The sequence below is a fragment of the Oncorhynchus nerka genome, linkage group LG5 (genome assembly GCF_034236695.1).
Source record: "Oncorhynchus nerka isolate Pitt River linkage group LG5, Oner_Uvic_2.0, whole genome shotgun sequence".
Lineage (NCBI taxonomy): Eukaryota > Metazoa > Chordata > Actinopteri > Salmoniformes > Salmonidae > Oncorhynchus > Oncorhynchus nerka.
Window position 1 is genome coordinate 16237701 of NC_088400.1, and position 13863 is coordinate 16251563.

At 34.7% G+C, this 13863-nt stretch overlaps 1 protein-coding gene across 1 annotated transcript; it reads left to right on the plus strand.

Moving 5' to 3' along the window:
• Positions 1 to 12289: 12289 nt before the first annotated feature.
• Positions 12290 to 13639, plus strand: LOC115124904 (G-protein coupled receptor 151-like). Its single transcript, XM_029654402.2, has one exon. It carries the CDS (start codon positions 12290 to 12292, stop codon positions 13637 to 13639), a length of 1350 nt encoding a protein of 449 aa, XP_029510262.1.
• Positions 13640 to 13863: the final 224 nt, after the last annotated feature.

The following is a 13863-nucleotide window of genomic DNA, read 5'->3' on the forward strand; positions in this document are numbered from 1 at the left end:
TATTATATAAACCATAACCTTAGACAGAGTAAAGGTCTATACATGTATATTATATAAACCATAACCTTAGACAGAGTAAAGGTCTATACATGTATATTATATAAACCATAACCTTAGACAGAGGTCTATACATGTATATTATATAAACCATAACCTTAGACAGAGTAAAGGTCTATACATGGATATTATATAAACCATAACCTTAGACAGAGTAAAGGTCTATACATGGATATTATATAAACCATAACCTTAGACAGAGTAAAGGTCTATACATGGATATTATATAAACCATAACCTTAGACAGAGGTCTATACATGGATATTATATAAACCATAACCTTAGACAGAGTAAAGGTCTATACATGTATATTATATAAACCATAACCTTAGACAGAGTAAAGGTATATACATGGATATTATATAAACCATAACCTTAGACAGAGGTCTATACATGTATATTATATAAACCATAACCTTAGACAGTAAAGGTCTATACATGTATATTATATAAACCATAACCTTAGACAGAGTAAAGGTCTATACATGGATATTATATAAACCATAACCTTAGACAGAGTAAAGGTCTATACATGGATATTATATAAACCATAACCTTAGACAGAGTAAAGGTCTATACATGTATATTATATAAACCATAACCTTAGACAGAGTAAAGGTCTATACATGTATATATTATATAAACCATAACCTTAGACAGAGGTCTATACATGTATATTATATAAACCATAACCTTAGACAGAGGTCTATACATGTATATTATATAAACCATAACCTTAGACAGAGTAAAGGTCTATACATGTATATTATATAAACCATAACCTTAGACAGAGTAAAGGTCTATACATGTATATTATATAAACCATAACCTTAGACAGAGTAAAGGTCTATACATGTATATTATATAAACCATAACCTTAGACAGAGGTCTATACATGTATATTATATAAACCATAACCTTAGACAGAGTAAAGGTCTATACATGTATATTATATAAACCATAACCTTAGACAGAGGTCTATACATGTATATTATATAAACCATAACCTTAGACAGAGTAAAGGTCTATACATGTATATTATATAAACCATAACCTTAGACAGAGTAAAGGTCTATACATGGATATTATATAAACCATAACCTTAGACAGAGTAAAGGTCTATACATGTATATTATATAAACCATAACCTTAGACAGAGTAAAGGTCTATACATGTATATTATATAAACCATAACCTTAGACAGAGTAAAGGTCTATACATGTATATTATATAAACCATAACCTTAGACAGAGTAAAGGTCTATACATGTCTATATTATATAAACCATAACCTTAGACAGAGTAAAGGTCTATACATGTATATTATATAAACCATAACCTTAGACAGAGTAGTCTATACATGTATATTATATAAACCATAATAGACAGAGTAAAGGTCTATACATGGATATTATATAAACCATAACCTTAGACAGTAAAGGTCTATACATGTATATTATATAAACCATAACCTTAGACAGAGTAAAGGTCTATACATGTATATTATATAAACCATAACCTTAGACAGAGTAAAGGTCTATACATGTATATTATATAAACCATAACCTTAGACAGAGGTCTATACATGTATATTATATAAACCATAACCTTAGACAGAGTAAAGGTCTATACATGTATATTATATAAACCATAACCTTAGACAGAGTAAAGGTCTATACATGGATATTATATAAACCATAACCTTAGACAGAGTAAAGGTCTATACATGTATATTATATAAACCATAACCTTAGACAGAGTAAAGGTCTATACATGTATATTATATAAACCATAACCTTAGACAGAGTAAAGGTCTATACATGTATATTATATAAACCATAACCTTAGACAGAGTAAAGGTCTATACATGTATATTATATAAACCATAACCTTAGACAGAGGTCTATACATGTATATTATATAAACCATAACCTTAGACAGAGTAAAGGTCTATACATGTATATTATATAAACCATAACCTTAGACAGAGTAAAGGTCTATACATGTATATTATATAAACCATAACCTTAGACAGAGGTCTATACATGTATATTATATAAACCATAACCTTAGACAGAGGTCTATACATGTATATTATATAAACCATAACCTTAGACAGAGGTCTATACATGTATATTATATAAACCATAACCTTAGACAGAGGTCTATACATGGATATTATATAAACCATAACCTTAGACAGAGTAAAGGTCTATACATGGATATTATATAAACCATAACCTTAGACAGAGTAAAGGTCTATACATGTATATTATATAAACCATAACCTTAGACAGAGTAAAGGTCTATACATGTATATTATATAAACCATAACCTTAGACAGAGTAAAGGTCTATACATGGATATTATATAAACCATAACCTTAGACAGAGTAAAGGTCTATACATGGATATTATATAAACCATAACCTTAGACAGAGTAAAGGTCTATACATGGATATTATATAAACCATAACCTTAGACAGAGTAAAGGTCTATACATGTATATTATATAAACCATAACCTTAGACAGAGGTCTATACATGTATATTATATAAACCATAACCTTAGACAGAGGTCTATACATGTATATTATATAAACCATAACCTTAGACAGAGGTCTATACATGTATATTATATAAACCATAACCTTAGACAGAGTAAAGGTCTATACATGTATATTATATAAACCATAACCTTAGACAGAGGTCTATACATGTATATTATATAAACCATAACCTTAGACAGAGTAAAGGTCTATACATGTATATTATATAAACCATAACCTTAGACAGAGTAAAGGTCTATACATGTATATTATATAAACCATAACCTTAGACAGAGTAAAGGTCTATACATGTATATTATATAAACCATAACCTTAGACAGAGTAAAGGTCTATACATGGATATTATATAAACCATAACCTTAGACAGAGTAAAGGTCTATACATGTATATTATATAAACCATAACCTTAGACAGAGTAAAGGTCTATACATGTATATTATATAAACCATAACCTTAGACAGAGTAAAGGTCTATACATGTATATTATATAAACCATAACCTTAGACAGAGGTCTATACATGGATATTATATAAACCATAACCTTAGACAGAGTAAAGGTCTATACATGGATATTATATAAACCATAACCTTAGACAGAGTAAAGGTATATACATGGATATTATATAAACCATAACCTTAGACAGTAAAGGTCTATACATGGATATTATATAAACCATAACCTTAGACAGAGTAAAGGTCTATACATGTATATTATATAAACCATAACCTTAGACAGAGAGGTCTATACATGTATATTATATAAACCATAACCTTAGACAGAGTAAAGGTCTATACATGTATATTATATAAACCATAACCTTAGACAGAGTAAAGGTCTATACATGTATATTATATAAACCATAACCTTAGACAGAGTAAAGGTCTATACATGTATATTATATAAACCATAACCTTAGACAGAGTAAAGGTCTATACATGTATATTATATAAACCATAACCTTAGACAGAGTAAAGGTCTATACATGTATATTATATAAACCATAACCTTAGACAGAGTAAAGGTCTATACATGTATATTATATAAACCATAACCTTAGACAGAGAGGTCTATACATGTATATTATATAAACCATAACCTTAGACAGAGGTCTATACATGTATATTATATAAACCATAACCTTAGACAGAGTAAAGGTCTATACATGGATATTATATAAACCATAACCTTAGACAGAGTAAAGGTCTATACATGGATATTATATAAACCATAACCTTAGACAGAGTAAAGGTCTATACATGTATATTATATAAACCATAACCTTAGACAGAGGTCTATACATGGATATTATATAAACCATAACCTTAGACAGAGTAAAGGTCTATACATGTATATTATATAAACCATAACCTTAGACAGAGGTCTATACATGGATATTATATAAACCATAACCTTAGACAGAGTAAAGGTCTATACATGGATATTATATAAACCATAACCTTAGACAGAGTAAAGGTCTATACATGGATATTATATAAACCATAACCTTAGACAGAGTAAAGGTCTATACATGTATATTATATAAACCATAACCTTAGACAGAGAGGTCTATACATGGATATTATATAAACCATAACCTTAGACAGAGTAAAGGTCTATACATGTATATTATATAAACCATAACCTTAGACAGAGTAAAGGTCTATACATGTATATTATATAAACCATAACCTTAGACAGAGTAAAGGTCTATACATGTATATTATATAAACCATAACCTTAGACAGAGTAAAGGATATTATATAAACCATAACCTTATACATGGATATTATATAAACCATAACCTTAGACAGAGTAAAGGTCTATACATGGATATTATATAAACCATAACCTTAGACAGAGTAAAGGTCTATACATGTATATTATATAAACCATAACCTTAGACAGAGTAAAGGTCTATACATGGATATTATATAAACCATAACCTTAGACAGAGTAAAGGTCTATACATGTATATTATATAAACCATAACCTTAGACAGAGGTCTATACATGGATATTATATAAACCATAACCTTAGACAGAGTAAAGGTCTATACATGTATATTATATAAACCATAACCTTAGACAGTAAAGGTCTATACATGTATATTATATAAACCATAACCTTAGACAGAGTAAAGGTCTATACATGTATATTATATAAACCATAACCTTAGACAGAGTAAAGGTCTATACATGGATATTATATAAACCATAACCTTAGACAGAGTAAAGGTCTATACATGGATATTATATAAACCATAACCTTAGACAGAGTAAAGGTCTATACATGTATATTATATAAACCATAACCTTAGACAGAGTAAAGGTCTATACATGTATATTATATAAACCATAACCTTAGACAGAGTAAAGGTCTATACATGTATATTATATAAACCATAACCTTAGACAGAGTAAAGGTCTATACATGTATATTATATAAACCATAACCTTAGACAGAGTAAAGGTCTATACATGTATATTATATAAACCATAACCTTAGACAGAGTAAAGGTCTATACATGTATATTATATAAACCATAACCTTAGACAGAGTAAAGGTCTATACATGTATATTATATAAACCATAACCTTAGACAGAGGTCTATACATGGATATTATATAAACCATAACCTTAGACAGAGTAAAGGTCTATACATGTATATTATATAAACCATAACCTTAGACAGAGTAAAGGTCTATACATGTATATTATATAAACCATAACCTTAGACAGAGTAAAGGTCTATACATGTATATTATATAAACCATAACCTTAGACAGAGTAAAGGTCTATACATGTATATTATATAAACCATAACCTTAGACAGAGTAAAGGTCTATACATGGATATTATATAAACCATAACCTTAGACAGAGTAAAGGTCTATACATGGATATTATATAAACCATAACCTTAGACAGAGTAAAGGTCTATACATGGATATTATATAAACCATAACCTTAGACAGAGTAAAGGTCTATACATGTATATTATATAAACCATAACCTTAGACAGAGTAAAGGTCTATACATGTATATTATATAAACCATAACCTTAGACAGAGTAAAGGTCTATACATGTATATTATATAAACCATAACCTTAGACAGAGTAAAGGTCTATACATGTATATTATATAAACCATAACCTTAGACAGAGGTCTATACATGGATATTATATAAACCATAACCTTAGACAGAGTAAAGGTCTATACATGGATATTATATAAACCATAACCTTAGACAGAGGTCTATACATGGATATTATATAAACCATAACCTTAGACAGAGGTCTATACATGGATATTATATAAACCATAACCTTAGACAGAGTAAAGGTATATACATGAATATTATATAAACCATAACCTTAGACAGAGTAAAGGTCTATACATGAATATTATATAAACCATAACCTTAGACAGAGTAAAGGTCTATACATGGATATTATATAAACCATAACCTTAGACAGAGTAAAGGTCTATACATGGATATTATATAAACCATAACCTTAGACAGAGTAAAGGTCTATACATGTATATTATATAAACCATAACCTTAGACAGAGTAAAGGTCTATACATGTATATTATATAAACCATAACCATGGATATTATTATAACAGAGTAAAGGTCTATACATGGATATTATATAAACCATAACCTTAGACAGAGTAAAGGTCTATACATGTATATTATATAAACCATAACCTTAGACAGAGTAAAGGTCTATACATGTATATTATATAAACCATAACCTTAGACAGAGTAAAGGTCTATACATGTATATTATATAAACCATAACCTTAGACAGAGGTCTATACATGTATATTATATAAACCATAACCTTAGACAGAGGTCTATACATGTATATTATATAAACCATAACCTTAGACAGAGTAAAGGTCTATACATGGATATTATATAAACCATAACCTTAGACAGAGTAAAGGTCTATACATGGATATTATATAAACCATAACCTTAGACAGAGTAAAGGTCTATACATGGATATTATATAAACCATAACCTTAGACAGAGTAAAGGTCTATACATGTATATTATATAAACCATAACCTTAGACAGAGGTCTATACATGTATATATTATATAAACCATAACCTTAGACAGAGTAAAGGTCTATACATGGATATTATATAAACCATAACCTTAGACAGAGTAAAGGTCTATACATGGATATTATATAAACCATAACCTTAGACAGAGTAAAGGTCTATACATGGATATTATATAAACCATAACCTTAGACAGAGTAAAGGTCTATACATGGATATTATATAAACCATAACCTTAGACAGAGTAAAGGTCTATACATGTATATTATATAAACCATAACCTTAGACAGAGTAAAGGTCTATACATGTATATTATATAAACCATAACCTTAGACAGTAAAGGTCTATACATGGATATTATATAAACCATAACCTTAGACAGAGTAAAGGTCTATACATGTATATTATATAAACCATAACCTTAGACAGAGGTCTATACAAGGATATTATATACATAACCTTATTATATATAAACCATAACCTTAGACAGAGTAAAGGTCTATACATGTATATTATATAAACCATAACCTTAGACAGAGTAAAGGTCTATACATGGATATTATATAAACCATAACCTTAGACAGAGTAAAGGTCTATACATGGATATTATATAAACCATAACCTTTAGACATGTATATTAGAGTAAAGGTCTATACATGTATATTATATAAACCATAACCTTAGACAGAGTAAAGGTCTATACATGTATATTATATAAACCATAACCTTAGACAGAGTAAAGGTCTATACATGGATATTATATAAACCATAACCTTAGACAGAGTAAAGGTCTATACATGTATATTATATAAACCATAACCTTAGACAGAGTAAAGGTCTATACATGTATATTATATAAACCATAACCTTAGACAGAGTAAAGGTCTATACATGATACATATTATATAAACCATAACCTTAGACAGAGTAAAGGTCTATACATGTATATTATATAAACCATAACCTTAGACAGAGTAAAGGTCTATACATGTATATTATATAAACCATAACCTTAGACAGAGTAAAGGTCTATACATGTATATTATATAAACCATAACCTTAGACAGAGTAAAGGTCTATACATGTATATTATATAAACCATAACCTTAGACAGAGTAAAGGTCTATACATGGATATTATATAAACCATAACCTTAGACAGAGTAAAGGTCTATACATGTATATTATATAAACCATAACCTTAGACAGAGTAAAGGTCTATACATGTATATTATATAAACCATAACCTTAGACAGAGTAAAGGTCTATACATGTATATTATATAAACCATAACCTTAGACAGAGGTCTATACATGTATATTATATAAACCATAACCTTAGACAGAGTAAAGGTCTATAATGGATATTATATAAACCATAACCTTAGACAGAGTAAAGGTCTATACATGGATATTATATAAACCATAACCTTAGACAGAGTAAAGGTCTATACATGGATATTATATAAACCATAACCTTAGACAGAGTAAAGGTCTATACATGTATATTATATAAACCATAACCTTAGACAGTAAAGGTCTATACATGTATATTATATAAACCATAACCTTAGACAGAGTAAAGGTCTATACATGACAGATATTATATAAACCATAACCTTAGACAGAGTAAAGGTCTATACATGTATATTATATAAACCATAACCTTAGACAGAGTAAAGGTCTATACATGTATATTATATAAACCATAACCTTAGACAGAGGTCTATACATGTATATTATATAAACCATAACCTTAGACAGAGTAAAGGTCTATACATGTATATTATATAAACCATAACCTTAGACAGAGTAAAGGTCTATACATGTATATTATATAAACCATAACCTTAGACAGAGGTCTATACATGGATATTATATAAACCATAACCTTAGACAGAGTAAAGGTCTATACATGGATATTATATAAACCATAACCTTAGACAGAGTAAAGGTCTATACATGGATATTATATAAACCATAACCTTAGACAGAGGTCTATACATGTATATTATATAAACCATAACCTTAGACAGAGTAAAGGTCTATACATGTACATTATATAAACCATAACCTTAGACAGAGGTCTATACATGTATATTATATAAACCATAACCTTAGACAGAGGTCTATACATGTATATTATATAAACCATAACCTTAGACAGAGGTCTATACATGGATATTATATAAACCATAACCTTAGACAGAGTAAAGGTCTATACATGTATATTATATAAACCATAACCTTAGACAGAGTAAAGGTATATACATGGATATTATATAAACCATAACCTTAGACAGAGTAAAGGTCTATACATGGATATTATATAAACCATAACCTTAGACAGAGGTCTATACATGGATATTATATAAACCATAACCTTAGACAGAGTAAAGGTCTATACATGGATATTTGTATTTATTTAACCTTTATTTAACTAAGTCAGTTAAGAACAAATTCTTATTTACAATGACGGCCTCCCCCGGCCAAACCCTCCCCTAACCCGGATACTACCTACTGGATCTATTATTCACACTGGCCCTTGGCCTTCTAATAGTCAAAACAGAGATGACTAATTCACAGTGTCAAACTATATTGCATTGGCTAAAATGATTGCCACCAATTTCCAGCCATTTTCGATCATGGAGGACAGAGGTTTTAGAAATGATAGAAATAGTCTAAATCCAATGTACACAATTCCAAGCACGAAAACCCCTTCAAAAGCACTTATTCCACAACTGTATGAGAGCACACAGGCTTCAGTGCAGGAAAGAGTCCAAAAAGCTACTGCAGTTTGCCTTACCACTGACTGCTGGACATCAAGGATAACCACTTCTTACATGTCGGTTACATGTCACTTCATTGAAGATGGTTTGATGTCTATCTGTCTTCTGGTCTGCTTTGAGTTCAGCGACAGACACACCTCAGAGAACTTGGCAGAGGAACTGTTGTGATTGGCCAGAGAATGGCAAGTAGATGGGAAAGTGGTATGTTGTGTTAGCGACAATGCAGCTAACATCACCAAAGCCATGAACATTTTAAAATGGACCCAACATCCATGTCTTTCCCACACAATCAACCTTGATTGTAAGAGATGCTCTGAAGGTGATGAAGCCCACTGTGGACAAAGTGAAAGCAGCTGTGGAATACATCCACAAGAGCACAGTAGGTGCTGAAAAACTAAAGTCTACACAACGCCAAATGGGGATGCCTGAGTTGAGGCCTAACAACACTGCACTACAAGGTGGAATTCAACATTTTATATGATGAAGAGGTTTCTTGAGTCAAAGGATGCCATCATCTCTACCCTGGCCATTGTCAATGCACCTGTTGATGCTCTGACCCAAGAGGAATGGGAGGTGGTGGAGGAGATGTGCAGAGTCCTGTTGATGCTCTGACCCAAGAGGAATGGGAGGTGGTGGAGGAGATGTGCAGAGTCCTGGAACCCTTTGAGCTGGTCACCGTGGAGATCAGTGGAGAGAGGTACAGTAAGCAGTTATTACTACATCATTATTTAATCAGGTATTATATATGTATATAAGCAGTAGATTAGAATGTAGTATCAGCAGACAAAACATGAACCTGTCACGCCCTGACCATAGAGAGCTGTTAATTCTCTATGTTGGTTGGGGCGTGATAGTGACTAGGGTGGGTCATCTAGGTGATTAATGGTTTATGTTGGACTGGTATAGTTCCCAATCAGAGACAGCTGTTGATCGTTGTCTCTGATTGGGGATCATATTTAGGTAGCCATTTCCCCATTGTGATTTGTGGGATCTTGACTATGTATAGTTGCCTAGTAGCACTGTTAGCTTCACGTTTCGTTTGTGCTTTATTGTTTTGTTTGGTGTGTTTCGATTTATTAAAATATGTGGAACTCTACGCACGCTGTGCCTTGGTCCAATCATTCCAACGAACGTGACAGAACCAGAACTAATAAGTTACTGTTCTCTCTTTTCAGCTATGTGTCAGCCTCAAAAATGATACTCCTGTGTAAGGGTCTGCAGCGAATCACAGCCAGCCGCCAGAGAGAAGCAAACATAACCACAGGACATGTGACAGAGTTGATGGACACCCTATGTTCATCAATGGACAGAAAGTTCAACAGAATGGAATATAATCCCGTTCTATCAGAAACCGCTGCACTTGACCCCAGGTTTAAGAAGTTAGCCTTCAGTGATGCCAGAGCGATTGATGAGGCTCTTCAAAGAATAACCTCAGCAGCAGGGAGGGACAGCCCCAGCAGTCAGCTGGCTCAGGCACCAGGGCAACAGGAAGAAGAGGGATCAGATGGAACAGAAGCACCAGCAGTAGTGCCACAAACGTCTGCTGTTTGGATGCTGTTTGACGAGAGAGCAACTGGGGATGCAGCATGAAGGAATCTCTCAGCAGATGTCATAACGGAGGTCCGATCCTATTTGGAAGAGCCCCTGCAGATCCTCTGAGCTGGTGGAAGAACAAGGCCTCTGTCTACCCACGGCTTACTAAAGTCATGACAGGGAGACTCTGCATAGGGGCCACATCCGTTCCCTCTGAGAGGGTCTTCTCGAAAACGGGACAAATAACTACTGAGAGAAGAAACCGCATCAGCCCCTCGAAAGTGAGGCAGCTTGCATTTCTGAATGCAAATCTCTCATAAAAGCTAAATATGGTCAGCATTGCGGTGTGCTGCTGGTTATAACATGGCAATAAAGAAGAGAGAGAAAAGAGGGACCAGTTTAATGTTTTAACTGATATGCTGCAGTTTTGCAAATTATTATTTATTTTTCTTTGATAAAGTGCAATATTATATTATGCTGTTCAGATTCTATTCGTTTTGAATGGTTAGATTTATAGGCACTTTGTTTATAAACTTTAAAAAGTTATACTTTAAATGCAAATGTTTAATAGCTTTCTACTTTATAACAAACCAATGCATTTTTAAATACATTGTGGTTAAGGTAGAGTATGATTTAATTTAATAATTTAATTAGAATTGTTTTAACAACAATCATAGTCAAACAATCGCAAACTGTTTGACTTTAAAAAATACAAAACATATATTTTTTAAAGAGCCGCTTGGGAGCCAAAAGAGCCGGCTCTTTTTGGTGAGCTGAGCCGAACGAACTGAAAAGAGCCGGAATGCCCATCACTAAACATCGTACAGAGCAGAGCCTGTTGGGGACGGTTGGAACAGGGACAGCGCTCTAATTGGCCCCGGGAATCTCGCGCAGTTTAGCTGGGGCTGTCAATCAAACTGCCACCTTTATAAGGGCGGATAAACCCGGCAGGAGACAGACAGACAGGACAGGAGTGTGACTGTCTGGGAGCAGATCGATTAGGCTACAATCAGGAGTTGAGTTTTAGATTGAGATTGATCCATTCACCTGTTTGTTGACTAATCTTTTAGAATATTTTTCTCTCAATACTTTTTTTCCTAGTCAGTCTTCTCATTAGTTGATTTTTTCATCTGTTTACCTTTCCACCAGTCTAGACTTCTTGTGTTAAGTTGGCTTTCAATATACTTTTACAAATATTTCTTTAATCTATATAAAAAGATAAGTCTAAGTAGTTATCTCTTGTCTCTCACCACCTGTCTCTTCTGAGATGGATAAACTGCCAAGGGTGAACCTAACGGCTGCTAACAGCTCTACTGTGGACCGGCTTCATCCTTCCTTCATCGAGCATGGTTCCTACCAGCACCTGTGTGTCCTCGTGCCTGTCATCCTGGGGGTGATCTGTGTCCTTGGGCTTGCCAGTACCCTCACAGCCATGGGCATCCTGATCTCCAACGCCCACCGTGGGAAACTATCCCTTATCAACGCTCTCATCCTCAACCTGATGTTTGCCGACGGCCTTGTACTGGCATTCGCCCTCCCGTTCCGCGCTGCTGCCTTTTCCAAACCCAGTTGGACGCTTGGTTGGACAGTGTGCAAGACCTGTGATTGGTTCCTGCAGAGCTGCATGGCTGCGAAGAGTTTTACCGTAGCGGTGTTGGCTAAGGCTTGTTACCGTTACGTCTCTAACCCGACTAAACAGGTCAGCATCCGTCTACGCTCCATCCTATTGGTGATGTGGTTCCTCTGGCTGTCTGCCTGCTCCGCTCCCATCCCTACCTGGCTGTTCTCTTCACTGCAGAGAGAGACCCGGGGGCTGGTGTGTGTGCAGGTGGTTCCCTCCGAAGCACAGGACTTCATGTCGGTCTACGTCAAGGCGTACCCCCTGGGTGTATTCTGCGCCCCTTTGAGTTTTGCCCTGCTGTATTTCTGGCGGGTGTATGGGCAGTGCCAGCGGCGCTGTAGTAAGACCCAGAACCTCCGAACGCAGATCAGATCCAGGAAGCTCACTCTGATGCTATTCAGTCTGACGGTAGCCATGGCAACGATGTGGCTGCCGCAGTGGGTGGTCTGGGTGTGGGAGCGGCACGCCGCGGAGCGAGAGGCACAGGGACCGGGAGAGGGAGGACCCTTTGTCGTCTTCTCTCCCCCTCTCCTCCTCTCTCTCTCCGCCCTGCTCCTCACTTTCTTTCTCTCCCTGGTGAACCCCCTCATTGTCCTCTCTCTGTCAGAGGAGTTCAGAGAGGGTTACAGAGGTCTGTGGAGGCGCCTTACTCTTCGTAAACACACCCTGTCCAACCCCAAACCTGGCCCCCATGCACCCACTGCCCCCCAGTCCCCCTGCCCGCGACCGGAGACCTCAGGCCAGCCGAGGGGAGGAGACGGAGGCCTAGGCTCCATCCCTTGCCAGGGGACGACAGTTGATCCCCAACCCCAGATGGAGCAGGGCGGAGTGGGCGACGCGGAGGATGAGGCAGAGGGAGAGAGCCCTCGGGATGGGATCGTGCTGCTAGACGTGGAGCAGTTTTGGCATGAGAGAGAGACAGGCTCCATGACAGAAGAGAATGATCCCATACCCTGGGAGCACCAGGAGGGAGCACCAACCGAAGGGAAGAAGTGAAGGAATGGAGGAGAAGATATACACACAGACGAACAGGACTGGTTCTAAGAGGCTACTCAATACTCAGTTACATCTGTTCTTGTCTTTGTGTATCTGTCTATCTTGTGTGGTTTTTGTGAACAAATTGTGTTGCCCACCACAATCAGTGATTTTGAAGCAAAAGGTTGTTTGAGAGTATTTGGATACTGCCTCAACGATGCCTGATACACTATTTAGCATCGAGA